The 26376-nt window shown below is 39.8% G+C and overlaps 2 protein-coding genes across 6 annotated transcripts; both read right to left on the minus strand.

Moving 5' to 3' along the window:
* Window positions 1–37: 37 nt before the first annotated feature.
* On the minus strand, window positions 38–8653 carry galnt3 (UDP-N-acetyl-alpha-D-galactosamine:polypeptide N-acetylgalactosaminyltransferase 3 (GalNAc-T3)). Of its 5 annotated transcripts, none has more exons than XM_068573091.1 (12): window positions 8494–8653; window positions 7694–7963; window positions 6828–7363; window positions 5905–6077; window positions 5208–5357; window positions 4826–5060; window positions 4607–4724; window positions 4287–4487; window positions 2507–2638; window positions 2179–2280; window positions 1925–2077; window positions 38–1835 (listed from the first exon to the last, which is right to left on the minus strand). In XM_068573091.1, the coding sequence occupies exons 3-12, from the start codon at window positions 7322–7324 to the stop codon at window positions 1722–1724; spliced, it is 1875 nt and encodes a 624-aa protein (XP_068429192.1). In that variant the 5' UTR covers window positions 7325–7363; window positions 7694–7963; window positions 8494–8653; the 3' UTR covers window positions 38–1721. The 5 variants fall into 5 exon arrangements, with proteins under 5 accessions (XP_068429192.1, XP_068429193.1, XP_068429195.1 ...); XM_068573092.1 differs by lacking the exon at window positions 8494–8653 and adding an exon at window positions 8138–8298; XM_068573094.1 differs by lacking the exon at window positions 8494–8653 and having other exon boundaries at window positions 38–1578; window positions 1722–1835; window positions 7694–8298.
* Window positions 8654–8901: 248 nt separating this feature from the next.
* ttc21b (tetratricopeptide repeat domain 21B) lies at window positions 8902–20208 on the minus strand. Its single transcript, XM_068572302.1, has 29 exons — window positions 20010–20208; window positions 19607–19736; window positions 19393–19503; window positions 19133–19299; window positions 18858–18980; window positions 18320–18477; window positions 17604–17688; window positions 17396–17494; window positions 17091–17283; window positions 16910–17007; window positions 16434–16634; window positions 16036–16165; window positions 15802–15959; window positions 15237–15461; window positions 14794–15032; window positions 14270–14342; window positions 12631–12741; window positions 12409–12547; window positions 12119–12225; window positions 11812–12000; window positions 11501–11611; window positions 11327–11408; window positions 11069–11219; window positions 10828–10989; window positions 10537–10732; window positions 9992–10216; window positions 9748–9868; window positions 9594–9661; window positions 8902–9512 (listed from the first exon to the last, which is right to left on the minus strand). Exons 1-29 carry the CDS (start codon window positions 20031–20033, stop codon window positions 9435–9437), a joined length of 3954 nt encoding a protein of 1317 aa, XP_068428403.1. The 5' UTR covers window positions 20034–20208; the 3' UTR covers window positions 8902–9434.
* Between the last annotated feature and the right edge of the window lie 6168 nt (window positions 20209–26376).

The following is a 26376-nucleotide window of genomic DNA, read 5'->3' on the forward strand; positions in this document are numbered from 1 at the left end:
ACAAGGAGAAATGAGACAAAGTGGCCCTCAGTACTACCCAACTTCATTTATTGAGCTAAAAATAAGACCTCTTAATACCAAGACAAAAATAGACACTTTTTAATTCAAGCACATGCGCGCACACACACACACACACACACACACCAACACACACACACACACACGATCTCAAACTTTAAAAAGATATTTACACTGATCCCCAGCCATGTGAAATCTAGTGCCTGCACCAGCGATTCATTAGTGGACTCCAGTTTAGATGTAGAGTTTCAGACCTTGGATCAACAAATACAATTCCTTCGGTGCATTCATTTCACATTGGAAGTTCCCCTTTGATGAACACCAAAGAATAACATTTGAAATAATACAAATAAACAATACCACTATTTAAAAGAGAATGATACATAATTGAAAAAAATAATCATGTATGTTGTTAGTAACGCACTGACTGTAGGTCAAATAAAAATGCATTTCAATCATTAACAATAACCTACATTTCACTTTTGTTATGAGCACATGAAATAAACACCTGAAGTACAAACTATTTCTATGGAATTCGTGTTTAAGGGCCAGCTCACCCTCTTTCATCATGAAAGGCTGAACTGGTATTCAAATGATCATTCGTCATATCTCTACGATCCATTGCCAGTTTATCAGGTACACCTTGATAAAACTACTGCAGAATAATGAAAGTCCTGCAGTACACTATACCTAATGATGCTCAGTTCTTGGTTGAAACTGTTTTACAGAGGTGTCGATTCAACGTCATGATACTTTTGGTGCTGTTCTATTGTATTTGGGTTGTACTGGGGTGTATTGTTTTACTATTACCATTGATTATATCAATTTGTTGGGCATATTAGAATCACCTTAAACATTTTGAACAGAACCACATTATAATCTTTGTACTAGACTGCATTATTAATCGCTAAGTGGACCAAATAAACCGGTAAGTGTATAAACATTATAAAATATTTTTCCTGCAAAGGTTTCGAGATCTCACCAAATTGAATCATAATGTATCCACAATCCTGATTTGAAGACTCTTTCAATCACAAATACTGTAGGAACTTCTGTTCTGCATCAACTGAAAACTGCAGCAATCCTCCCACACCACCACACCTCCCTCCACCACTCCACCCACCCAAAATAAAATTACATTTCAGGCACTGGACGGTCGTAAATACAAGGTTTTGTATTATTTAAAAATTATTTGAAAAAAGGGGACAATGCACCCTATTTCATTTCCAGTCTCTTTGGTTCATTTAGGATTTGTGTCTGTCCAACTTGAACCCCTTATACATATATAGAGATATGTATGCATCACCTACTGTATTTTGTTTGCAAAATGTTGTTTTAGATACAATATTAATGTTATATACTTTACCTAATACTGCATTTGTTGGTTTAAAAGACTTGGAGCACATCTTAAACACAAAAGAGGCACTTGGGCATCTTCATTGTTCCAAAAATCTTCGTTCACAGTCTGATTGGGAGCATTATTCAATGCTTCATTCCATAAGTTGTATACTGTGGTTTCTCCCAAAGTCCAAACTTCCCAACAGCAGCAGTTCAGTTTTTCTATGTATAAAAATAAATAAAAAATAACTCGGTCTAAAACTGCATGTTAACCACATACAGTATACAGCATACAGTATAGTATACTTGTATCCTAGTAGGTCTATGCATAGAGTGGCTATTTTTCAAAGTGGTAGTTTGCACACTCAGACAAAGAACCAGAGCTGGAATCTGTCTGAGGGGTTGCAGAGGGCCAGCGAAGGGTGCTCATGACGGGCACTCAGACACATGTTCCATCCTGGCATGAAGAATAACTGGTTCTATGTGAAGAGAAGACAAAACTATTACTTTCCACACAAAAAAAATAAACCAAGTATCTAAAATCCCATATCAGTGCACAGAAACTCACCTCCTTCAGTTCCCATTTTTGCTCTGCTCCTACGGAGGTGCTCCTGCCTTTATACTGGCAGTCCTCCAGCTTCACCGTCCCCTCGGCCCCGTGCAAACACAGCTCCTTCTGAATGTTGTGTCTAATCTCGTGATGTGTGGAGAACTCAAAATACTACCGCAATGGAAACAAGAAATGACATCAAACTCTGTAATTAAAGCGAGTTTCATTTCAGAGATATCAGTCGGGGACGGCGGGTACATTCTCTGACTGACCTGATTTCCTCCGAGTCCGTGACATGGATAAATGATCAGCTGTTTCCCACCCTCGTTGTTCTCTCCAACATCCAGACATGAGTCTTTGCCGATATTTTTTACCTACAGAGGCAGAGAAAGGAAGGGGAGGGCAGTGGGGGGAAACAAAATGAAAAACCAACATCCAATGCAAGCTGTTCAAACAACTTTGGTCTCTGGAGTGCTTTCAGTGGCGTCAAATTGGAACTGCTCAGTACCCTCTGGAGATCCCAAGTGGAAACCCACAGTGGCTAGACAGAGCTCTGAGGTTTGGAAAGAGGAGAGCTCGTGGTGGGGTGTGTGATCTTACTGAGCCAAAGCGGAGTGGGTTGAGATCAGGCATAAAGACTTCTGGATAAACGTTCTTCAAATACCACGAGAAGCTCTTGCACTGCAGCCGTGCACGGAGGTCCACGCGTTTGGAGATCTCTCCAAAGGCCCTCTGTTAAAACAATAGCAGGCAGAGAGCAGAGCAGTTCCTTTACATTGATGGTAAACACAACAACACACTGCAGCCATGCTGGAAGCTAGCAGGGCTAACCACAAAGCAACAATGCTCAGTCGAGATTAAAGATATGCTTTTTTTTCTTTACCAGTTATTACTATTTTGAGATCTGATATCAAATATAAGGTATATAATAAGATCACTTAGCAAAGACTTTGTAACCATTTTTCAGATAAATCTGGAAGTGCTGTTTACATATTGAAAAAAGTCAATGTTTCTTCAATTATTTCTCTGAAGGTTGCCATCCACACATAAATTAAGATTTATGCTGAAAATAAGACAAAAAGCCTGGAGAAAAGCTGAGGGATCAGTAATTACGATCCCGAGGGTGATGTGAATGTATGTACTAAATTACATTGCAATCTATCTAATGAGTGTTGAGATAAAAAAAAAAAAAATTAAAAGTAAGGTAGCACTTTATAATTTAAGGTACACTCTATTTAGTATTAGTAAAGCATTAATAGACACTGAAACTATAAGTCTGTAATACTTCATTTACAAATGGAGAATCCATCATTTATAAAGTATGAAAACCAAAGTGTATTAATCAAGAATGAAACACGTATTACTGTGTTTAAGAATTGCATACTTATGAATTACTATTGAGTGTTCATGGAGAAATACATGATTAATTCAGTGTTTATTAACGCTTTACTAACACTACATAGTGTGTACTTAGTATAAAGTGCTCGGAAGATCAATGAAGTCTTTAGGGCTCATCTGGGCTGCGGTGGATCGACTGACATTACCGTCTGTGGAGCAACACAGAAATAAAACATGCAACGCAAAAAAAAATTAAAAAGAATCTTACACTTAAGATTTATTTCATCTTTCCTCTCCTCACTCTTATTATCACCCTACTTTCCAACAGTCAATGACTGTGTTCCAGTGCTCTGATGACTCCTTCGTTGAACAAATTATCAACAGACAAGTATTCGATCATTGTACCTTTTAAATGGAAGCATGGCACATTTAAAAGGGTTTCCAGGCACCTAATGCTCTTGAATAATGAGAGCACTTACTATAATGATGAGGATGCTGCTCACACTAGAGCACACTGATAACTACTACAGAGGATTCCTTGAAGCTGATGACGACGGCGTGTCTGTTTAAAGCCAGCGGGGGAGGAGTGGCCTGCTCTTTGAGGTACAGCCCTGAGGGAACCATTTATGGCACCTCTGGGACCACATGTTGGGAAACATTGAGAGCCTTCGTCATTTACCACAGCCGATGTTCTTTAGGTCAACTTTTCTCTGTCTGTTAACAGCTTTTAGCCCCCAATTGAAAATCTAATTCTCCCCGTCTCAGCGAATGCATTTCATTTACAGAAATCATGCGTTGAGAGTTCTAGTACTAAAATGTTATGGTGTGTAATTCTGTGCTTTCCCCTGCAGAGTTAATTTCGTCATCAACATGATGTGTTTCTCAACGTCAAAGAGGCCAGCATGTGTTGTGCATTACATTGCTACTGTCGACATCTGGTAATTGAACTCTACTTATAAATGCACTAAAGACAATCTATCTGTTAAACATCATATAGTGTCTACAAATAAATAAAAAAGGAGGGTCGGGTTGCACAACGTACATCTTTTGCCAACTGTGCAGCTTGTTGGTTACGACGGTAAAAGATCTCCTTGTAGTCGTCCATCCAGACCTCCGCCAGTCGCACCTGGTTACGAGCAATTACTTGTGTGCCCTTGGGAAAGGTGTGGGGGCTTTTGGTGCGGAAAACATGACCAACAATAGAGCAAGGGATGATCTCCAGCTGTCCGCCACACTGCCACACCTGCAAGTTAATGGGTGACAGCACAAACAGACGTATAATGACATACAAAATGGACACACCCATGCAGCCGTTAAGATAGTGGTGATATTGATTACACATGTAAAACAAGATTGACTTACCCTGAATGACATTTCAATATTCTCGCCACCCCAGATTTCCATTTCTTCATCATAGCTTCCAATATTGTAAAAATATTCTTTTGAGATAGAGAAGAGGCCACCAGCAAATGTGGGAGTCCTACGGAGATGATTTTGTTAAGGTTTTTAAAGATTTCCAACAACAAACATGAGTGTATACAAAGTTGTTATTCCATATTCATGTACATGTTTTTTGTTTACTTGATGGGGTATGTTTCGTCCTTCCTCCTTTGTTTCTCGTGATCTGGTAGACTCTCCCAGCCGAAGGACAAGCCCCAGTCAAAGTTGCCCCGGTTGTGGTTCTGGCCATATGGGGATGGTTTCATGAACTCAAAAGTATTGAGATCAATAGTGGTAATATCAGGACTCACTACTGCAGTGTAGTTCTCTGCTATCCTGGCCAGGAGGGGCTCCAGCCATCCATTAAAGCATTCACCTGTTAAAATGAACAACACATTTTGGAATGTAAAATCGTCAGAGCCATACCACGGACTAAGCTGCTAAGCTGTGGGTGTGTAAGTCAGGGTGTGGCTGGCATGCAACTGATTGTAGTATGTGAGTGACGTCAGAGGTATTGACTAACAATGGGCGTCCAGAAAGGTGAGAGTGTCACCGATGGCCACGGAGGCACCCAGCAACCGAGCGGTGATGAGTCCTTTTCTCTCTCGCTGGCGGACAACTCGAACAATGTTCAGCTGCTTCAAATACTCATCCAGCTTGTCCTTCAAGGCATCTGAAAGTATGTCATTTCCATTAGACATAGAGTAAAGCATGAAAACGAATGCATAAAAAGAGTGATTCTTGTACACAGTCTACAGACAAACATATAGTATAGTCACAAGTACTGCTGAAGTGTTGCATAGACAATATTCACAGCTCTCAGACTGGAAGGTAAGACACAAGCAGATGAAAAAGGAGTCTTAATTTTTTTTCTGCCTGTGGTCTGCACCTTAAAAATAACAGAGCGAGTGATTCAGATGGACTGCCTTCCCTAACACGTCTCTGCTCTCCTGCATTTTGTTTCCTTCCTACACCACACCAGTTTAAAACAGCTAACACAGACTCATTTCTAAGCACAGCCACTGCTAATTCCTCTTAGGAAAGTATTCACTAGCAGCCCCTCACTTCCTGTTGTAACCCGGTTCATGGGCCACAGAAGGAGCAGGGAGCTCCTCTCTGAACGTTCTGCGGCACACCAAAGAGCTGCCCACCCAACATGCTGCCTGAAACCAAACCCACAAGAAAGCAGAGCGGTCCTGAAGGGCCCCATTGAAATTTACCGTCCACACTGGCGTCATCCACCAGGATGATTTCCTTGAGGAGAATGGCTGGAGAGGTGTGCAAGACACTGTATACCGTCCTTAGCAGGGTGCTCCAACCCTCATTGTGAAACACAATTATAACACTGGTGGTCGGCAGGGCGGGGCATCGCTTGAAGGTTTGCTCAATACATCTGCAGCGAGAAGGAGAAAGAGCACAAAGGTCTAACTGTCCTGTACAGTTCCTGAGTGGCACAATAGTGTAGTTATTACATCGGCAGTCTCTCCCCTGTGCGGTGTCCATTTCAGCCGTGACACTGCATGTGTGGAGGCCTTTGAACTACCTGCCATATCAGAGCAGGAGAGACTTTGTAATTCACAATAAAAAGATAGTCAATCCATGGACAGGCTTTATGTCTGTGTCATGTAGCGACTGTCTCCTGACGTGTTCTTGGACTTACATGCACTAGGATGTAATTTGCCAACAACAACTGTGCTTCTTTCTGAACTGGCCACAGTAACTGGGCAGGGATGCTGAAACAAAGCCCCAGTCAGTACAATCATCTCTGTGGTTTCTGCCAGAGATTTTTCCCAGTTGCAAAAAGCAAATCAGATAAATGTGTTTGAGTTAGACTGAATCTATTTTTACACTGATCTGTTTTGGTGTTTTTAATAGCGGTGAGTTTAAGTGATATTCTGGGCCAGCTATGGAGAAATAAATAGAGAAAGAGTAGCACTTCTTACACAGCACCAAAGCTGCACTCACACCCACTAGGTGGTGCAATTACATGTCGTTCCGATAGAAAGCCAATGAACGTTATTTGATCTGCTGTGACACAACAATCACCTGGCGCTTCCTTTCACATTGGAAGTATAAACAATGTAAACATGAGGGATTCAGCACAGTGTTACAAAAAGTGCAACGAGTGAAAACAGTGACATACTCTGGTGGTCTTGTGTCTGCGCCGAGGTCTCTGCTCAGGGAGATGCGGTCACTGACGTACAGGTTGAAGCAGTGTTTCTCTTCCCCCCGCTCTTTCTCCTTCTGCTCCTCAGCGGTCAGGGAGTCTGTGCGGAAAGGTTTCCCAGCTGCTCCAGGAGCACTCGGGTTCTGGGGTGGCCGCTCCAGAGTGGCCCTGAGCTCAGCGGCAGTGTAGTGACCTGGCAGACAAGACACACGGTCTGCGCTGTCCGGCTGGCGTACAGGGGCTCTGATCTGCATCTTTGGAATCACATCCCTGAAGTTATTGACAGCTCCGATCACCATGCCCAGCATGGCGTCCCGCTTTACTGCCATCTCCTTCAGCCACGGGTCCTCCGGTTGGCTTGGGCTCCCAACTTCCCATTGTATGAGGAACACGAACGTGACAAAGACAAGGGCCACTGCTACCAGTTTAACTGGATGCAAACGCCTTCGGAGCACTCTACGCAGACCGATCATTCTTCTTCAGTGGAGAGCAGGCTGCACACTGACATTCAGCTGTAATTAATACATATATTCAGAAGTTTAGTGATGATTAAGTAGCATTAATGTATCTGTCAAAATAAAGACACTGAAGACACTTAAATAGACTTCAGGAAAATACAACATACTTGTACGTTTCTTAACGTACCAGTAATAACGTCAATACATTAACGTCAATACATTAATGTCTTAGTAGCTACCGACTATCATCTTTTTTTGTCTCTGAGATAAGGGACCACAAAAGCAATTACTGGTTAAGCTAAACGTATTCTGCTACCAAATACAAATCGCACATCACATAATTAAAATCGACGTCTTTGGGTCCTTTAGAAAACGAGCACTTACCATGAGTCGTTGCTCTACAGACTTCGGTGATAAAAGACCTTCAAATTGCTCTTGAAATGGTCAACTAATGACATCCTGCGTCGACTGTGGATTTTAGATTTCTTGCTCGAACTCCAAAGAAACTTTTCACGGAGACAAAAAGAGTTTCGATGTGATTTGCTTTCACAGAACTTCCGTCTCGTTGGATCCAGGTGCGCTCCTCTCAGGTAGAGGGAGGGGACATAGTGGCGCGCTTGCGCAAAGAGAACTTCTGCGTGTCACAGTCCATACCTGCATGGATAGATTTGTGAAAGCACGATATCCCGTTCAACAAGTCCAGCGATCGTTATTCTTGTAGCTTGGTAGCCACGTGATAACCGTTAAATAAACGTGCCAAAATATCTGCTGGTTTAAATACTATCGTGATAAACCTCTGACAAAAAAGATAAAGTGGTTTGCACTCACTTTGACTGCCGGAATATTGCAGAATGTGTTCTCCACCGAGTTCCCCAGATTCAATAATGGTGCCATTAATAGGATTTGTTCAACTGGTCATTCACTGAGACAGTTGCTGGGTTACAAATCACGTAGGAACGCGCTTTACCCCAGACACATCCTCACCGCATCCAATCGGGTTTTCCCAGAGGACACCACATCGTGCACATAGATTAGATTATAAAGGCGAATACAAACTGTAAACGCACATGGTCCCGCGCGCACTGGGGAAAGTTAGGCGTCCTGGCACATGGAAGCCAACATGCCAAGTGTTATAGTTTATTAATCACACCTAAGACTGAAAAGTTGTAAAAGATGACACTCACCATGCGGACTCGGGTTTATCTAATCCGTTCATCCCCCGGTTCCCCACCGCGGATGGTCTTCATAAAGAGTTGGATGCTTGAGGGAGCAAAGACTCAGATTCCAGCAGCAGGGAGCCTGCTCGGTGCCCAGTTTGAGTTCTTTCTGCCTTTGACTTGCTCAGTGACTCCATCTGTACTGACTGTGTTCCCCAGCACTTCCTATCCACGGCAGGCGTCCAGTTTATTATGTCCATTAAAATGTCCACTGTGTGTTCTACTTTTTTTTTTCCAGTCACGCTTGTAAATGTTTGACTGTTTGACTATGTGGCATTTGGTTGATGATGTAAATTGTCAACTCAGAACGTCTTAATCTGGAGGGTCAATGTTGTGATTAACGCATCAGTAAAAATGAGGTCAAAAAGCCAGTCAGCATATGTTTTTTATTATCAAATATAGGTTGGCTAATAACAGTTATCTATATCATAATATCCATCACAAAATATTTTGATTTAAATTCACTGTAGTTAATATTTGAAAAGAATGTAAAGATTAAAAATACATTTTCTGATGAATACATTTGAAACATGAATGTTTAAGACCCCTTGTGTTTATGCTCCAAAATCAGTTGACAAGTTTATGTTTTGTCAGAAAAAAATTAATGCGTTCAGCTGAGTATGTGCCTGAGTAACTCCACTGCAGTGTTCCCTCTCGATAGACAGCACCCAGTTTATTCCAATTTACAGAGCAATGTTTAGAAAATAAGTTATTCCCAAATAAATAACTACAAATAATGCCAAATGATAACAACAGCGGATTCAATCAAAGTAACACATTTTGTTATAGAAACATTGTCTCTCATTGTAAACACACACACACACACACACACACACACACACACACACACACACACACACACACACACACACACACACACACACACACACACTCACACACACACAACATTAAATTCTCAGGGCAACACGTGCTTTGTCCAAGATGTCCTTTCTCATTCTGGGATAATTTGGATGAGCAGCCAAAACCTGTGGATAGAAGCAAATATTATTTACGAGGTAAAACAAGATCAAAATCTCTGAAACTGTAAACATCCACATGTGTCTCACCCTATGACACACATCTATGGCATCAACATGCCTCTTTGCTTTTAAGTAGTTGAACGCCAGCTTGTATCCTAAAATGAAAACAGACATTACCTGTTAGAAAATTGTTTAATTCATTTTGTCCATATGAAGAGAAATGTGGTTTGGGCTGACATACCAATAGTTGGGTTAGTTTGATTTCCATATTTCCAAGCCAATTCATAGTTGAGAGCTGCATCACGGAACGCCTGCTCTTTTTCCATTATGTAGCCCAGATATTCATAAGCCTTACAGCATGACTGTGGGGAAAAAAGTGTAATTATTATCACAAATAAATGTACATAAAAGACTACATTTTGTGTGAACTGGACTGCCTTTTAAACCACATAACATTTAAACATCAACAGTATTTTCAGGCTGACCTTGTTATGATTGAGGCATCTCTTTAGGAGGTCCCCGGCCATGTCATACTTCCCCAAATGGATGTAGATGTCTGCCAAGAGCAGCCAGCTCTTCTCAAACTCATCGGCGTCCACTATGCTCCAGTTCATCTTAGCTATGCGTTTGAGCTGGTTCCTCGCTCGGGGAATCTGTTTCAGCATCATATAAGCTGTCGCCATGGCCAGCAGTGCCGGTACGTGTTCTTTCTGAATTCAACCAAACACTAGTGGTTAGACGGGATCTGTCAGTCTGTCAGCACCTCTTTCAGAACCATTTGTTTACACCTAAGCCATACTGACTTCACTTCAGTACTCTCAGTCTTTTCACAGAACGGTTATACACCTGTGCAAGCAATGATTATACTATAACTACTCCATTACCATTCAGCCTGATACAGTGCAATGTTCAGTTTACTATTCAAATAGCATGCCTGACATTAAGGGAGCCTGAATTAATTCACAGCTCCTGTGTGGGTATATTTACACAAGAGAGTAATGTAACTGCACACCAAATGGGGTTTACTTACTTCATTGTTGGCAATCTCTGTGAAAACACTAAGGGCTTTCTCTACATTGGCCTTCTGTTTAGTGGCCAGAAAACAGTAGTTCTCCAGGATGCGGAGCTGTATGTTGCCTCCTGGTGTCTGAGGCTTTAACTCCTTCAGCAGCTTATCCGCTGTTCTCACAGCAACCTGCTCTGACTCCTGCTTCTCCGTGGAGTTCCTTATGAAAGAAAGAGGTGAGCATTAGATGGAGGTCTATGGAAAGAAAATAATATATAACGTATAGATTCTTACTATGCTTCTACTGACACTCACCCTATTTCACCATCTAAATTCTCAAATACTTCTCCTCCCATGGTGTCATTGTCGGGGTTTAGGTAGATTTCAATCATGTTATACACAGCATTTTGACCCCAATCATTGTCTTTCCGTGCTTTGTTGAAGTGACACAGAGCATCATTCGGTTCTCCTGTGTACCTGAGCAGCAAGCACAAGTTTAGTCATAAATCTTAATACAGATTTTACCGTTTTTGAGGAAACGCTCACCCAAACATACCAAAGATAGAGTCCTTTGCAATAGTTGAACCCAGGGTCAAATTTAGTCCTAGAAGAATGTTTTTCTGCCATATCAATAAATCTGGGAACTTCTTCCAACTTGCCGGCCCTCCTCAACAAGTCAATGAGACGGGACAGTGTCGGGTAGTTGTCTGAAAGAGACAGGTGTAAGTTATTATGCCTAACATTTTGAAAAGGTCAAATCATCTAGTTATATTTATATTCATCACACATGTTTTGAAACGTGGCTATAATGCACCTGGCTTGCGCTCCAGAAGTTGTTGAAAGTGGAAAACTGCTTGCTCATAGTCCTGCTTCCGAAACATAATGTCAGCCATCATCTGAGGACAAACATATGGAAGAATTTACTTATATGAAAAAGTTCCAAGAAAGGTTAGGGTCAAAACTGTGTTGAAGGACAGACAAAACATACCAGAGTTGCATCTTCGTTAAACTGGTCATTCTTCAAAATGACGCCGCACTGCTCCTGGCATGCGTCAACCTCATCCAGAGTAAGGTACAGCCGTGCCAACTCCAGCATCACCTAAGAAGAGCGAGTGCATTCATTTGAATTCATGTGACAACACTCTTGGTGGAATAATGTAGGGTAGATAAATCAGACCTTTAAATCTAACTATCAACAACTAAGATCACAAACACAACACCAGACTCTAAAAGATGCCAGTGCTTGTTAACCACAGCTGCAGTGAGTACACAGGACGTTTTTGATTCAGCTGCACTGACCTTGCGATCAGTCTCACAATACACAAGAGCTTCTTTGTAGAATTTGACTGCTCTCTCATAGCCCCTCTGACTTGTGTAGTGTTTAGCGATCTCAGCGCAGATCTCGGCAGCAAGCTGTTTCTGCATGGGGACGGCGTCAGGCTGCTCCAACTGCACCCGCTTCAGCACCTTGGCCTGCACATCCCGGGCCTATATACAGAGCAAAAACACAACCTCTTTCTGAAATAATCATCCCATGAATCGGAAAAATGTTTTATACAAAATGTGAAAAGGTGAGAAAAAGAGCCACATGACTGCAAGCACTTACTCTTTGAAGGGAAAGTAAAGCTTCCTCATTTTTGTCAACCTTATTTTGGATCTTTGCCAACAGGACCAGGTAACGGCAATCATCTGAGAGTGCCAGCACTTCATTCACTTGGTACGTTCGAAGAAAAAGAAGACAAAAAAAAACAAGTAGGAAGAGACAATTTATTTTTTGGTTTTGAAGACTGAAGCATTATTTGCCAGTGCACAAACTATCATCATGACTAGATGGTCTTATGGTGTGTTTGACATCAGGAGTTCACTGTGTGTGTCATACTGTGACGTCTTAAGTACCTGGCTCATGGGACAGAGCCCCATGCAGGACTCCTTCACAGCGCTGATATTGCTTCATCTTCATCAGTAGCTCAGCCAGGTCGTAGCGCAGGAAGTTCTGTTGCTCCGTCTTCAGGGCCGCTTCATAGTAATTTATTGCCTAGTAACAGCAGTCTTGTGTCAACACCGTTTTCCACGAGTGAGTCATGTTTATTGTTCGCTAAATGAGTATACAACACAAACCTTTGCGTAGTTATGAGTCTTGACCAGGGCTTTTCCAATCTTGCTGGCCAAAGCACCATCTTTGGGGTTTTTCTTCAGAGCTTGCTCATAAACATCAATGGCTTTCTCAGGCTGAGGATGGAAAACATTGTGTGGTGTCACAATTTGTTGATGGCTTTTTAAATATTATTCAGAACATCTATAACATGTAAATATTTACAAATGTTGGGAACATGCCATACACAGGCTCGGATTAAGAGCTGTTGGGAATGTTGGATAAGGATATGATTTCTGATGGTTGACTTGGGAAAATCTATTTTAGCCATGACTGACGCCATCGTACCTGTCATCACAACCCGAGTATGTGCCAACATGCCTGACCTTAGAAAGCTTGCCTCACCTCCCGTACAAACATACCTCCTCCTCATCCTCCTCTTTGAGTTAATTTAAGACCAACCACTCACTTTGAGGCAGGAACAGTGTGTCCCTTACGTCAAACCCTTGTTGAACAACTTCATGATGAGATCTTGTTGTAGGAGTGTTTTTTTATTTTTTTTTACGAGAATAAGGATGAGAGGACTAAACAATAATTTCCTATACAAATATTATATACAAAATAATAAGAGTTTCCTCCTTTTCGACCCTATATAAAAAAGTGTGTCACAATCTCTTACTGGTCCCTCTGACCTCGCATTGCCTTGTTTAGTTTGTTTTGTTAAGCTTCTGTTCAAAAGGGGGGTGTACTAATCCCCTTTGAACTGCCATGAAGTGAGTGATTTTAAAATACTTTATTAGTATCTAGTCCCTGACATAGTTGTAAACATAACTTAACTGCTTGCTGTTGCAGTATTTCTCAACAATTTTCCTCTTTTGTCACTCTCGATACATTATTTTCCAGGATATTAAATTTATTCTCTCATATTATAGATGTCAACTTGAAAAGTGAGAACAGGCCAAATTATTGAGATAAATATATATTAACTCTCCCAAGATGAGATAGAAGATGTTTATTTAATGTCCTGTGAGTGTGCAGATGAATTATTCTTGCTCATTCGGCCCCTGAGATGCTCACACTGTCTGACGATAGAAGATCAGGATACCCTGTCTCTAAAGAATGTTTCATAATGTGACCTTTCAGTTTGACAGCTCACTCCACCAGAAAAGTGGTTGATGTCCTGGTCTAATGTAAATTGGCTGCTCTTTCAGAAATATGTGCAGTATAATTGTAGAGCGCTGCTTGCTCGTTTTCTATGTTTTATGGGAAAGCAACCTCTAAACTATTTGGTTCCATCATACTAAAAGGGACACCCTTTTATTTAGACAGTGATCATCCAAGGTAAGACTTTGGCAATGGTCTTCATGACAGCTCCAACACAGCACAGCCGAGGACACGGATTAAGAAACAAAACAGCGAGGCTCCTTAACATGAACATTAAGAATGTTGAAGTATAATACAACAGTAGTGCCATTACATTACACAGAGGCTACACATTTGTGCAACACCACTATTTATAATCTTTCCGAGGGCCAATTTTTCATTACACCTTTGACTTTTTTTAAATTACCTTTAAAAAACTGGGATTAGACATCAAATATAAACAAATATCCATACAAACATTGTTGTAAAACATTTCATAAGACACAGATGAATCTTACTTACTTCTTGAATGTTAATGTAGGCATCACCTAGTAAGAGGTATGTGTGAGGGCTGGGCAGCTTCTCCACCATTTCTCTGGAGAAAAGACAAATATATCATATCACATGTTGTGTACTTCATTATGTCGACATGCAGTATGTCTCTCCTGGGCAGAGGTTCTGTCATGCTCTCCTACATCTTAGCTGTTAACAAAAGTCGCAGCAGAGAACAAAAGAAGTCTGAAGGCAACTGTGCAGATTTCCTCTTTACTGGATGAATGGCTTCAGTTAAGTTTTTATTTGATTTGATTTCTGTTTGTGGTCTTCTAAATCCTACTAAAGACACAGCTGGATGAAATGTAGGTGCACTATGGTTGAATATCCTAGAGTCATGTATTAAATTAAATTATCAGCCATCACGAGTCAGACAAACATTTACAATGCATTAGGTTTCAGATGGAGTAAGGTCACTCATATGTTCAGCTACAATCTTACATGAAGATTTCAGTGAGGTTTTTTGTACATTTGGATCCAGATGTATTGCTCACCTGTAACAGCTTGCATACAGACGTTTCTCTTTTCTGTGGTTCAGATAAATGTCTGCCATTTTCTCCTTGGCTTGGATGTAGTAGGGCTGCTCAGGGGTAATGTTTCTGAGCATACTCAGTGCCAGCTCGGTGTCACCACGCAGCAGGGCCAGGTCCGCATTGGCAATAGTGACACGTAGCTCCTCAGGGGTACCCGAGAACTCATTGATGGCATCCTGCATCACCTTTGCTGCTTCATGCTGAAGTATTAAACCCATTCATAAGTGTTTTCTTTCCCCTTCAAAGCCAGGCAGATGTAGAAACCAAAAAACACTATGGGGAGGGAGACCTTTAAAATACTCAACGCTGAGTACATTGCTTCACATTAACCACAAATATCAAAAGGGTGCTTTGAATTAAACAGGATTGTATCAGCCTTTTTACATCAAAAGTCAAACTGTTACCTGTTCTCCGTTGAGCCACAGGGCCTCAGCTAACTCCAAGAAGACAGAGAGGCAGTCAGCAGGAGTCAGCTCAATCTTCTTGTTCTTGGATTTGGATGAGGATCCAGCTCTGCGGACACCTGGAAGACTCATGGCCATCTGCAGTGTCTGAATAGCCTCTGTCAGCTCACCCATTTTCTTCTTAGCCTGAGCATTGATCAGGTGGTACAAGGGATGTTCTCGGATCTGAAATGGGAAAGATGTCCCGGACATGCAACTCCTGCAGTTAACCAATATCAGGTTGTTTAATTCTGCGGGTGATTTCCTGATTGTAGCAAGAAAAAACATTCAAAACTATATCTTTAACATTACTCTCTGTAGAGACAAAGTATATTTACATGATGCTTTTATCTTCCTTTCATCTGCATATTTTCCTGTGTTACTATGCCCAACTGAGGACAAGCTGACATCTATTAAATATTACAGCAGATCTGTAATGTATTTATACCTTTGCTGTGGGTTAAATAAGACCCTAAGTGCATATTGTCTAGTAAATGTTAAACAGCCATGTTGATGGTTATCTTACCTCAAAGTTATGGCTGAGGCAGAGCTCAAGAGACTGGGAAGACAGTGTGAAGTTACCCTGCAGCAGATGAATCTGTGCCATTAGCAGATGAGCATCTGCATAGGAAGGACACTGGTCCAGACAATGTTGTAGACTGCTGTGAGCAGCTTCAATGTCACCTGAATGAACACAGAAGCAATGTAGATTATAAAAGCCTTTGTCGAAGAGAAACCAAAACATATTTTAAATGCTCACCAGACTGATATCTGACTTTGGCTAGGAGGAAGACCCCTTGGGGGAGACCTGGCACGATCTTGACGACGGTATCCAACAATGTGGCACAGTACTGAAGCTGAGGAGCAGGCGGCTGGCCCTGGACTGGAGGCTAAAACAAAAAAGCTTTATTTATTCACTTTATTTATTATTTATTTACTGCAGACATTCTCAATTGTTTGAATGTGAGTTTCACCACAACATGGTGCATATCCTTATCATACTATCCCCAAATGTGTAAAACAAATAACAAAAACTATCATGAGTAGCAAAATAATTACATACACTGACTGAGGTTGATGACTATTTGATCCTCAGAAATGACATAGACAATTAAGGACCAACGACCAGCCCATCATTGATGAATCTCCCAGTCGTACCTTAGCAGGACACAGTGCAAGATATTCTTTGACAATCTCCAACAGGAAGTCAGGGTTCAGTTTCTCAAAGTACTCCACTCCCAGAGGCAGACCCTGCAGAGTAGAGAAGTGTGTGTCCACTGCATCATTCAGAAGATTGGTCACCTCTTCCTGGGAGCGGCGCTTTTTCACTGCCAGAACGGCACGTAGGTATAGTAGCTCCTGGGGGTGAAATCATTTGTAATTTACTTCCAGAAGGAGAGACGCAAGATGGTTGGATAAATCAGAGGAAAACCTGATAAGGCATTCTGTTCAAGATGGATCGAATACACAAGATAAGAACTGAAAGTCTCCCAGTAAGAATAAGTAAAGAAAAAACACTGAAGACCTACAGGCTGCTGCCTATCCTGTCAGGTGCTACTGCACAGTGCTTTTTAAACAGTTTTAAAAAGCATAATACATTATTCTAACCCATAATATGATTTAAAGGACGTTACCCCTGATTTTCCAATTGATTGTTGAATCTCTGTGAGAAATTCCAGCTGTTGTTCTGCATCTTCAAGGTGGCCTTCTATCAGCTGGCAACGGATTATACCTGAGAAACAAAATTAGCAGTCTTTAGACAATCTTCAGAAATATAAAAACTAAAAAGAAATGTATGTAACTGTTACACATTACCAGTCAAAGCAGAAACACTTGTCTCATCCAAAGTCATGGCTGTCTTGTACCACCTCATGGCCTCCTTGATTCTGCCCTGAATCACCATCTGGTAGCCCAACTCTGTGGCTAAATCGGAGTCCCCTGATGCCACAGAGAACGCTCTTTCCACCATCCTAAACGTCTGCTCAATCAATTTCTCGTTCCGTCCACACTTTGACAAAAAAAACAACTGTAAATGCTACAATTCCAAACAAGTTAAACAACTCTTCAGAAGTAATAAGGAGAAAAAATGTGGCATATAGGAATTCTGAAAATTGTCTTACAACACGGGTGAAGGCCAGAGACATCCTGTAGAAAAGCTCTGGGTTGTGTGGTTCCAGAATCTCCAAGCTGCTGATGAGGTTTGAAAGCTGCTTTACCGACTGCCAAGGGGGACATAAACACAGCTTCTACATCATATTTTACAGTATTTATAGTCGTTTTTTTTTTAATTTTTGCTGATTTGCATCCATGTGAAAATGTTAACTTTACCTCAGTAATATCTCCATCTCTACATAAAGAATGTAGAGCAAGCATCCGTAGTGCCTCCAGATTATTTGTATCTTTCTGTAAAAGCCTGAAATATAAAATAAGGTGTTGTGAATAAAGTCGATCTGCTACACTTGATAAGTTTGGATTTCAGCAATAGTAATAGAATATATTACGCTGCTGCAATGCCATGTTGAGCTCCCAGACAAATAACACTAACACTTAAAGGTATTGTAAAGGCTGCCAAAAGATGTAAAGTATACTTTATGCTACCTGCAACCCTCCCACTTGACACAAACCAGGGAGGGCACCAGCGGCTCCCAGCCTGGTGCAACTTAAATAATCACTCTTTTTACAGTTCAGCATACCTGCAGCAGTGAACACTTGCAATTGTGTTAGACTTCTTCACTTTGGCTCAAAGGCCTTTTTATGCTTTCTGACCCTGGCCAATGTCCAGAAGGGCTCACACAAACAATGGCTTAATCAGTATGCACTGGTTCAAGGCATTGCACTAGTGTTTCATTTGCACTTGAATGCTCAGGCATTTGTAAAGGCAGGCTGTGTTTTTTCTTTTTCTTACATCCATGGTGGTGATTATGAATGTGTTTTGGACTTCATGATCTCTCAAGACACATTGTAACCCTCAGGAAGTCTTGTACTCAGAAAGACATAGCCTGTGTATGACTTTGGAGACGCCTCCTAACCACCTCATCAATTACCTGTGTGATGCATTTATGGTTTGCTCCCAGTCTTGAAGGCAGAGCAACAGTTTCATCTTCTTGGTGAGCGCAGGCAGGAACCCAGGGAAACTAACAATGACCTTGTTAACCATCTCCAATGCTCCGGAGTAGTTCTGACGATATTCATAATATTGTGCCTAGGTCAGATGAAACATCTTTTAAAGTATATCGTACACTCAAGGTAGCAGAACACATCACTATCGTTTTAGTATTCAATATGAACAAATCATCTAAATGTCTCATGGTCATAAACTTATCAATGTCATTTAAATATTAAAAAGTTACAGGGGAATAAATACAAAAAATGACTGCCCAAATAAACTGAATGATATTTCATATGGTGAATGGAAAACTAAAAACAGTAAATATACACCAATCACAGTGTTGGCAAGGGACAATCGGAAACACATTAAATATTATAAGAGGCATGGGAAAATATAAGAAATGATAGCATCGTAACCTATCCATCTGTGACTGAGGAAGATCATGCAATATGGATTTGCGCTTCTTATTTCACCTTTCCCATCAGGGCAAAAACATCTGCTCTCTCTTTCAATCCCTCATCGAAGTACTTTCCAGCCTTTCTGGCATAGGCGTCTTTACCAGATGTCACATCTATCCAGGCTTTTAAGATCATCCCCTGAACAACAAATGTAAAATAGGTGAGAAGTCACAATGTCCCTTTTATCATTACACACACTCCAATGCAATACTTTGCATATGTAATGTAATACGTAATGAAACGTAATGCTGGGGCATTTCTCAAACTTATGACAAAAATGCAAATCTCACCTCTCTCGAGCCGCTGGAGAGTTTGATCATTCTCTCTGTGTACTCCCTTGCCTTATCATTTCGCCCTAATAGCCAAAGAAACATCCCCGCATAATACAGGCTCTTGGGAGAGGCACTTTTTCGATCCTCTTTGACTTTAGCATCAAGTTCTTGAATGACTTCTCTGTCTGGAAATACATAGTGATGAATATTAGCAACAAGTGTGTCCAGTCCTTTGGGCAAAAACTGTAGCATGAATAAAAAGAACGTAGCTGGCATACCTGGGTTTATCTTTTTTTTCTCAGCATAGACAAGGGCCATCAATGTGCAGAGAGACATATCACGACTATCTCTTAATGTGTCCAACTCTACGGAGGCTTCTTGAATTTGATCTGTAGTAAAACAATGACAGAAGTGCATATATGACAGATGACAATGTAGTGTAACTTATAATAGCCAATGCTATACTATTCTATATGTTTCTTTCAAGCTTACCTTGCATAAGAGTACCATATGCATGGAAAAAAGTATATATGGGATCATTGCTGAATTTCCTCTGAGCTGCTGCCGCAGTGGTCACAGCGTGGTTATAATACTTTTCATAGCAATAGCATCTGATCAAAGCCTGAAGAAAAACAGAGTGAAGATAGTGCGTGAGGGATTTCTGGGTGGCGATAGCTACACAAAGCTGCTCAGCTTATAGTTATGAGTCACAGGCATCAACGATAGCCGATATCATGAATCGTCTGCGTTATTACTTTTAAACGTTTTGAATTGTCTGTAGAAAAGTCCTTTATCATTAATGGCTAACTAGGCTCTGAATCACGTTGCCATAATCTGAACTGGTTTGTTGTTCACGTCATTGGAGCCTCGGGTTGCTGTTATCGTGTTCGCTTACCAGCGTTGTCTCTTCTTCCTCCATCTTGGCTGATACGCTTGTGTTTAAACGGCTACTCGTGGAAAAAAAATAACTACCAATAAACCTCGTCGGCGTTGTACTTTGGGCGTAAGAACAATATTATTGAGTATTTAGTTGTCTTTTCGCCATCTTGCAACAACTCCTTTAGCGTTACCCCGGTAACTTAGTAACAGAAGTGTACACGTATATTATTTTTCCTGCACTTTTCCTCTCAGGCAACACTTATTTGCTGGTTTCTTTTTTATTCCGCCATTTTTAGTATGATTGGCAGATCCAAACGCGACACATAGTTTATATTGTATTCATAGCCTTTAACATTTACTTATTAATGTCTATTTGCGCAATGATTCGTAAATAGTGACGGTCTCTCAGCCTGACCATACGCCTGACAGACTAAACTCGGGAAATAAATACCCCATGTCCCAATGGGCGATTTATTAATGGAGGCCCTCTTTACAGGGTCGAGCTGGTGACGCCATTGCGTCTCCAGGGGGCGCAGTCCTCCTTCATAAATGTGACACTAGGACAACTTCTGAAAATAATAATAACGATGATAATAACGATATTGATAATAATATAATAACAACAATGACAATGATAATAACACTTGTAATGATAATATTTGCGATAGTTCTCTTAGGTAAGAAAGGTGTAAAGGGATTATAGCCAACACATTTTTAAATTGGTGGATTTTACCATGCGCCAAAACAGTAATTGCAATAACTTCTAGAGCAATTGAAGCAACAAGCAGAACATATATTGCACATTGACTGAAGTTACACCTACTTTGAATATATGGAAATGATTTAAGGGAGCTCACTGGCTTGTGTTGCACGATGGTAACACTCAGTAAATTTGGATTAAAGTTGTCATAGGCTATTGTTAGATTAGCCCACTGCTTGCCTACAACTAACCCCCCTTTGTAGGAAAAACATTAATGTCAATATCTTTTCTCATTTGTGTTATTGTGCTATGCAAATTATTTGTAATACATATTTTTTTAATGTTAAATTATTGTTCAGCTCATCCGAACAAGGAAACAAGAACATTTGCACAACTTCTGCAGTGGACGTTTATTTCCTTCCAGCCAGTAGTAATTGGTGGCCCAATCTTATGCAACGCTATGCGTTGATGTTATGAACTCTTGATGTCTACAGTGTTGAGTCCAGGATCAGTCAGTGTCCAGCATGGGTGCAACTGTTCCAAGAGAGCCTTTTCCATGCCTTGTCAGATACTATTTAGCACCAACTGTGGCACATAATCATTACTCTCTGCAGCGCACATCAATGGAAGACTAAATCGGATTAGTATCGAGCCCTGAGCATGTGCAGCAATGGGAAAAGTCTGTGTACTGTACCACACAATTTAGTGCACAGTTTTTAACACGTGACGTTAAAGGTAAATTATACCACAATTAAAACACATGATGAATGATGCAATTTAGTATGAACTACAATATGTTTATTAATTCATTCATCCAAATTAAACTGATACTATTTTCCATAATACTCCTAAAGAGTTACATGGTAGATAATCAAGGTGTTGTACTTAGCAAAGAGTAATAAATACTGCATGTGTTGTTGCACTTACAAAGAATGCATTTTAAAACCTATTAGAGGAAAGACATATGTACCCCCTGGGATATGACGCTATTGCATTCTAATGGCTATACCCATTGTGGTTTGTACAGACCATTATTGATCATAGAGCCATGCCCAATAATACAAGCATGCTCACTTGCAAATTAACTCCTTTATTTCTTTTTACATATGTGTTACTTGTAATTTCTTTACTTTTTACTTTAGGACACATACATGCATGTACTACTTTACCCTTAACAGATGTTGATGGCCAAGGCTTTTTATCTTCTATTTGCAGTAACTATATTGTTGTCATACATCATGTAAAAGAGAAAGGATTTGTACAATCCTCCATTGTTTTTTTGCTTGACAAAGTGTTGTTGGCCGTAAACTGTTTTTTTGTGTGTATTGTGTGTGTTGGTTGTGAATTACTGAGGGAGTGGTTCACTTGAAACAGTGAGTGTGTGCGTTTGAGTGTGTGTGATTTAGCTATTAAGATAAAAAGTGAGTGTGCGTGTCTATTAACACATAGGGAAGGTAGGGGGGTACTACTCTAGCTATAATCTAATGGGATTTTCTCCCCATCCATCTACAGTAAATTATATTACAAAGGCGTAATGGGCAGCATTCTCAAATTTCTCTTTGCATTGTTTTTCCCCATGCCTCTCTGTGCATGCAGCAGCGAGATCCCAAGCCAAAACAGACATCCTTTCACATATAAAGCATTCACAGCAGCTCGCGAGACACAGGGGTGGGGTTGGCAGACCGACTTCCGACCTTCCACCCTAATTTTGTCTAACAAAGGAGCTTGATGTCATGTTGCTCGGCAACTGGCAAGGAGAATCTGCCGAATCACTCTTAATTTACTGGTCATTAGCGTAGGGAATCTGTAACCCCAGCTGTTGGAGCTCTGTGCTGTTTCAGTCATAAGCTACATTTCAAGCATATTGGCTCTCTTACATCAGTTGACATTAGAAACTATGTTGTTTTTTTGTTTTTTTTTACAGAATAAGAATCTTTTCTATCCTTGAATAGCAATTAGTTGCTTTTTGCTGTATTGTTGATCAGAGTGTACATCCAGCTCCTTTAAGAACAATGATGACTTATAGAGTAAGTAATAATCATATTATACTATATCATAACAGGGATTACAATGTATTATAACAATGGGAGGAGTTAAATCCTTGGGAAAAAGTCAGTAAGGGACCAGCAATTATGACGTCCTTTGATTTTTCACCGTATATGTCGTCATCAACTGCTTGATCATTTTAAATTTATATATAGCGCTTTACATATTTATGAGCTCTTTTTCACTATAATTATACAGTGCTATAAGACGATTACAAGGCATTATGAGTATGTATTGCATTATAGACACAGGCATCAAAGAAAGTGTTACATAAACATTTATTCAGAGGCAGCTCAGATGTTCTGCTGACTGGCTTCTCAGGAAAACATGTGAACCATCTAGTAAAGTACTGGGTGAGGCGCAAACTGATAATCACATCATTGTGAGACAGTATGGCAGGAATTATCAGCACTTTGCCATCAGTCTCTTGTTTACTGCCCTCAGGATTCAGCAGCCACAATAGGTAAAAGCCATGTTGGACTGTAATGACTTTTTGGGCTGTTATTAATAATTAATAAAAATGTTCCACCCACTAATGATGATAATAGTTTCCGGCAAGAGCCATAAAGCGCACTCAGAAACCAGATTTCTTCTTGTCCAAATGTTTGCTAAAACTAAACTGAAATAAAAATGTCACAAACATGTACACATTTTCAGTTCAGAAGCTTCCTTCTTGGGAAATATTTTAAAGAACATTTTACACAAAGTTTTGTCTTGTGACTCAAGATGAATTCACACGTGCTTTCAAAATTACAAGGTCAACTATTCAAAGTTTGAGTGCTCACATTTCGCACACTAATAACTAGCATTTTACAGTGTCTGAAATGACACTAATGCTGATTATGCTTCGGTAGCTATCAGCAATGTTACAGTCATTAAGTGTATTGTAATTGAAAAAGCTGATGCTTAATGTCTCTGATAGTGAGCACTTTAGATACATTTCTTAAAATTAAATCCTTCCTCTCAACTGAATGTTATCACGACAGTCTGAACATCAAAAAAACAACCTCTTACTGTTGGTGTGCTCTGATAAGCTCTAATATGACTTTCAGGTATCTCAACGATCATTAGGAGCACGTAAACATAACATAACATTAAACAATATCTGAAACATTCATTAATCTCTTTGGATATTATGTCACCTGAGACATTTTCATTCATCAAAGAGACAGAGGCAGTTTCTGACAATACATTTTAAATGCAAGATTCATGTGCATATTAAAAATGTTAATATTTGCAAATTCAAAATTATACGACAAAGCTAGGCAAAGCTAAACAGGCGAATGTTCATGTATATCATGTAAAAGTAAAATTCCTCTGTTTGTGTAAAATATTATAAGCATGACAGAAATGAACAAAAAAAAAAGAAAAATAATATTTCACACCAGTTCAGTTGGTTTTCTGTCAAATGAAAATGTGCATTTTACATTACACACATTTACTGCTTGAACAAGAATTTAAATTCAAATTTCATGGACCGTAAGCATTTTGCTAGAGTATGCACAAGTCATGTACTGTACCTGTACATGACAAACAGACTAATACAGTGAAGCTCTGGCCCTAAACAATGTGGATCCTAAATTATAAAGCTCCTAAACACTCACTAGCTGCTCCCTTATGTATGGTAATTTTTTTATATGATAAAACAGAACAAATATACCTGTCGCAAAGGTTTTAAAGAGACAGAGTAGTAGTAAACAGTTTCAAACAGCCTCATTCCTCATAAATTTAAAAAAGACCATCCCATGGGCCATTAATGCTCTGGGAGAATATTTGATCTATAATCCATGTCCAACCCCTCTCTCATAGTCAGTAATAAATGAATTACCTTGCATACATAACACAATGTTTTTTTATATAAAGAAATAAATTAATGTTTTAGGCATACTTGAGGTATATGTCATCTTTATTCTTTAGGCGTTTCAATGAAATGGGTTATAGCAGTTTCTTGCATGCAGTTTATTTACACACTACAAGCATTATGCATATGAATGATGGGAGATGTCAAATTGTATGTAATCAAAACATTCTTTCGTTATGCATAAACTATAATGTACTTATTGGACGTTTTAATTACATGCAAAATATACTTACATGAATTGAATTATACCTTGATAACATGGAACAACAGATGAGGTTGTGATACAGTTCTAGGGTGGTTGTCATATAGCTTTGGGATAATTTAACAAAAGTGACACAACTGCCAATATAAAATGTAAACAGAAGTAGGAAACATGAGATGTGTGATGCCATGTCCTTGAGACAATCATTCAGACTTTTCTGAGCCGTCTTTCATTCAATTTCGATATTTATCATGATAAAGATTGCGAAGTAAACTGTAAAAAAAAAAAGAAAAATGTACAGTTAAAGGTTTCAAAAAAGTAAAGCTGAGACAAGTCAGAAATATAATATCAGCAGTAATCAAACACAGGGCTTTGTCTTATGAAGTTAAACCGTCCATCCTTTTATAGACTTTTCCGTTTTCCACTTTGACTCCTGCTGAATGTGTAGTATCTCTGTCTGCAGGAATCAAGCAGATCATGAAGAATATATTTGGTTTCATATCACAGGTGATAAAATATAAATTGTTCCATAAATTCTATAATTTCAGAACCGTTACGTTGAGGTCCATCGTGAAAAACAACTATAAAAGAAAACAGACACAATAAAGAAAAGGTAGACATATGGAGGAGACCTGTATTTTTGAAGTGATGCTGCTGTCCTACAAATAGACAATATCACAGATGATCTCCTCCTGGAGCACACTGTCGAACATTTGTGGTTTAGCGAGGTCATTTTTAACAGGGTCAGTTACAGTGTGAAAACAACATGCTTTTTCTTAAATTGCCAGCTGTGAAATGCAAACCATCAGTTGAAGAATCTATTTTTCATATCAAATCTGTACATAATAAGCAATATTGTAAATGGTACATAGCACACAGCAGGCTGAGATAAAGCATGTGAATAATGTTGATGATTCAACAAACTGAAAGTGCAAAGTATTTCTGCCAAGTGTCACTGCTCTGACACTGATAATCAAACATACTCGACCAGATGTAGGATAATCTCATGTTTCTGTAATGTTTAAAAAAAACAGCCATGTCGGGACTGTATTTGTCGCACCATGAAGTATACGATGAAAATAGTACACTCTGGCATGCATAATCATGGAGAAACATTCATGCAGGTCTACATATCTAGTTAACTGCAGCAAATCCAACATGGTCTCAAGTATTCCAAGCATCAAACAACACTAGCCTTGAGGCAATGCTGCTTGTTGTTAAGAATACCCTTGAAGGGAACAAACCTTTCCAAAACTTAAAAAAGTGTATAAAAATTAAATTAATCAAACTTTGGTTTCTAAAAGTAATAATGTAAAAAAAATAAAAAAAAGACTTGGCCTAAATAAAAGGTAGGTAAAGTAATACAACAGTCAGTGATATACCAATAATTCAAGACACTGGGTAGCAGAACTAGCTGCAGTGGAAGTTAAAGCATTAACTACTGTTTCCTTCAGAACACTTTAGCTCGTACAGCCAACCGGCATCCTTGTTCCTGAACCACACCAAACTTGTCCAACTACAGTCTGCATGAGCCATTTTACACTATAACCTTTAGACTCAAGTAAGCATGGTTA

This window comes from Clinocottus analis, unplaced genomic scaffold (assembly GCF_023055335.1).
Source record: "Clinocottus analis isolate CAN_PGR_092001 unplaced genomic scaffold, fCliAna1.0.p SCAF_12, whole genome shotgun sequence".
Taxonomy (NCBI): domain Eukaryota; kingdom Metazoa; phylum Chordata; class Actinopteri; order Perciformes; family Cottidae; genus Clinocottus; species Clinocottus analis.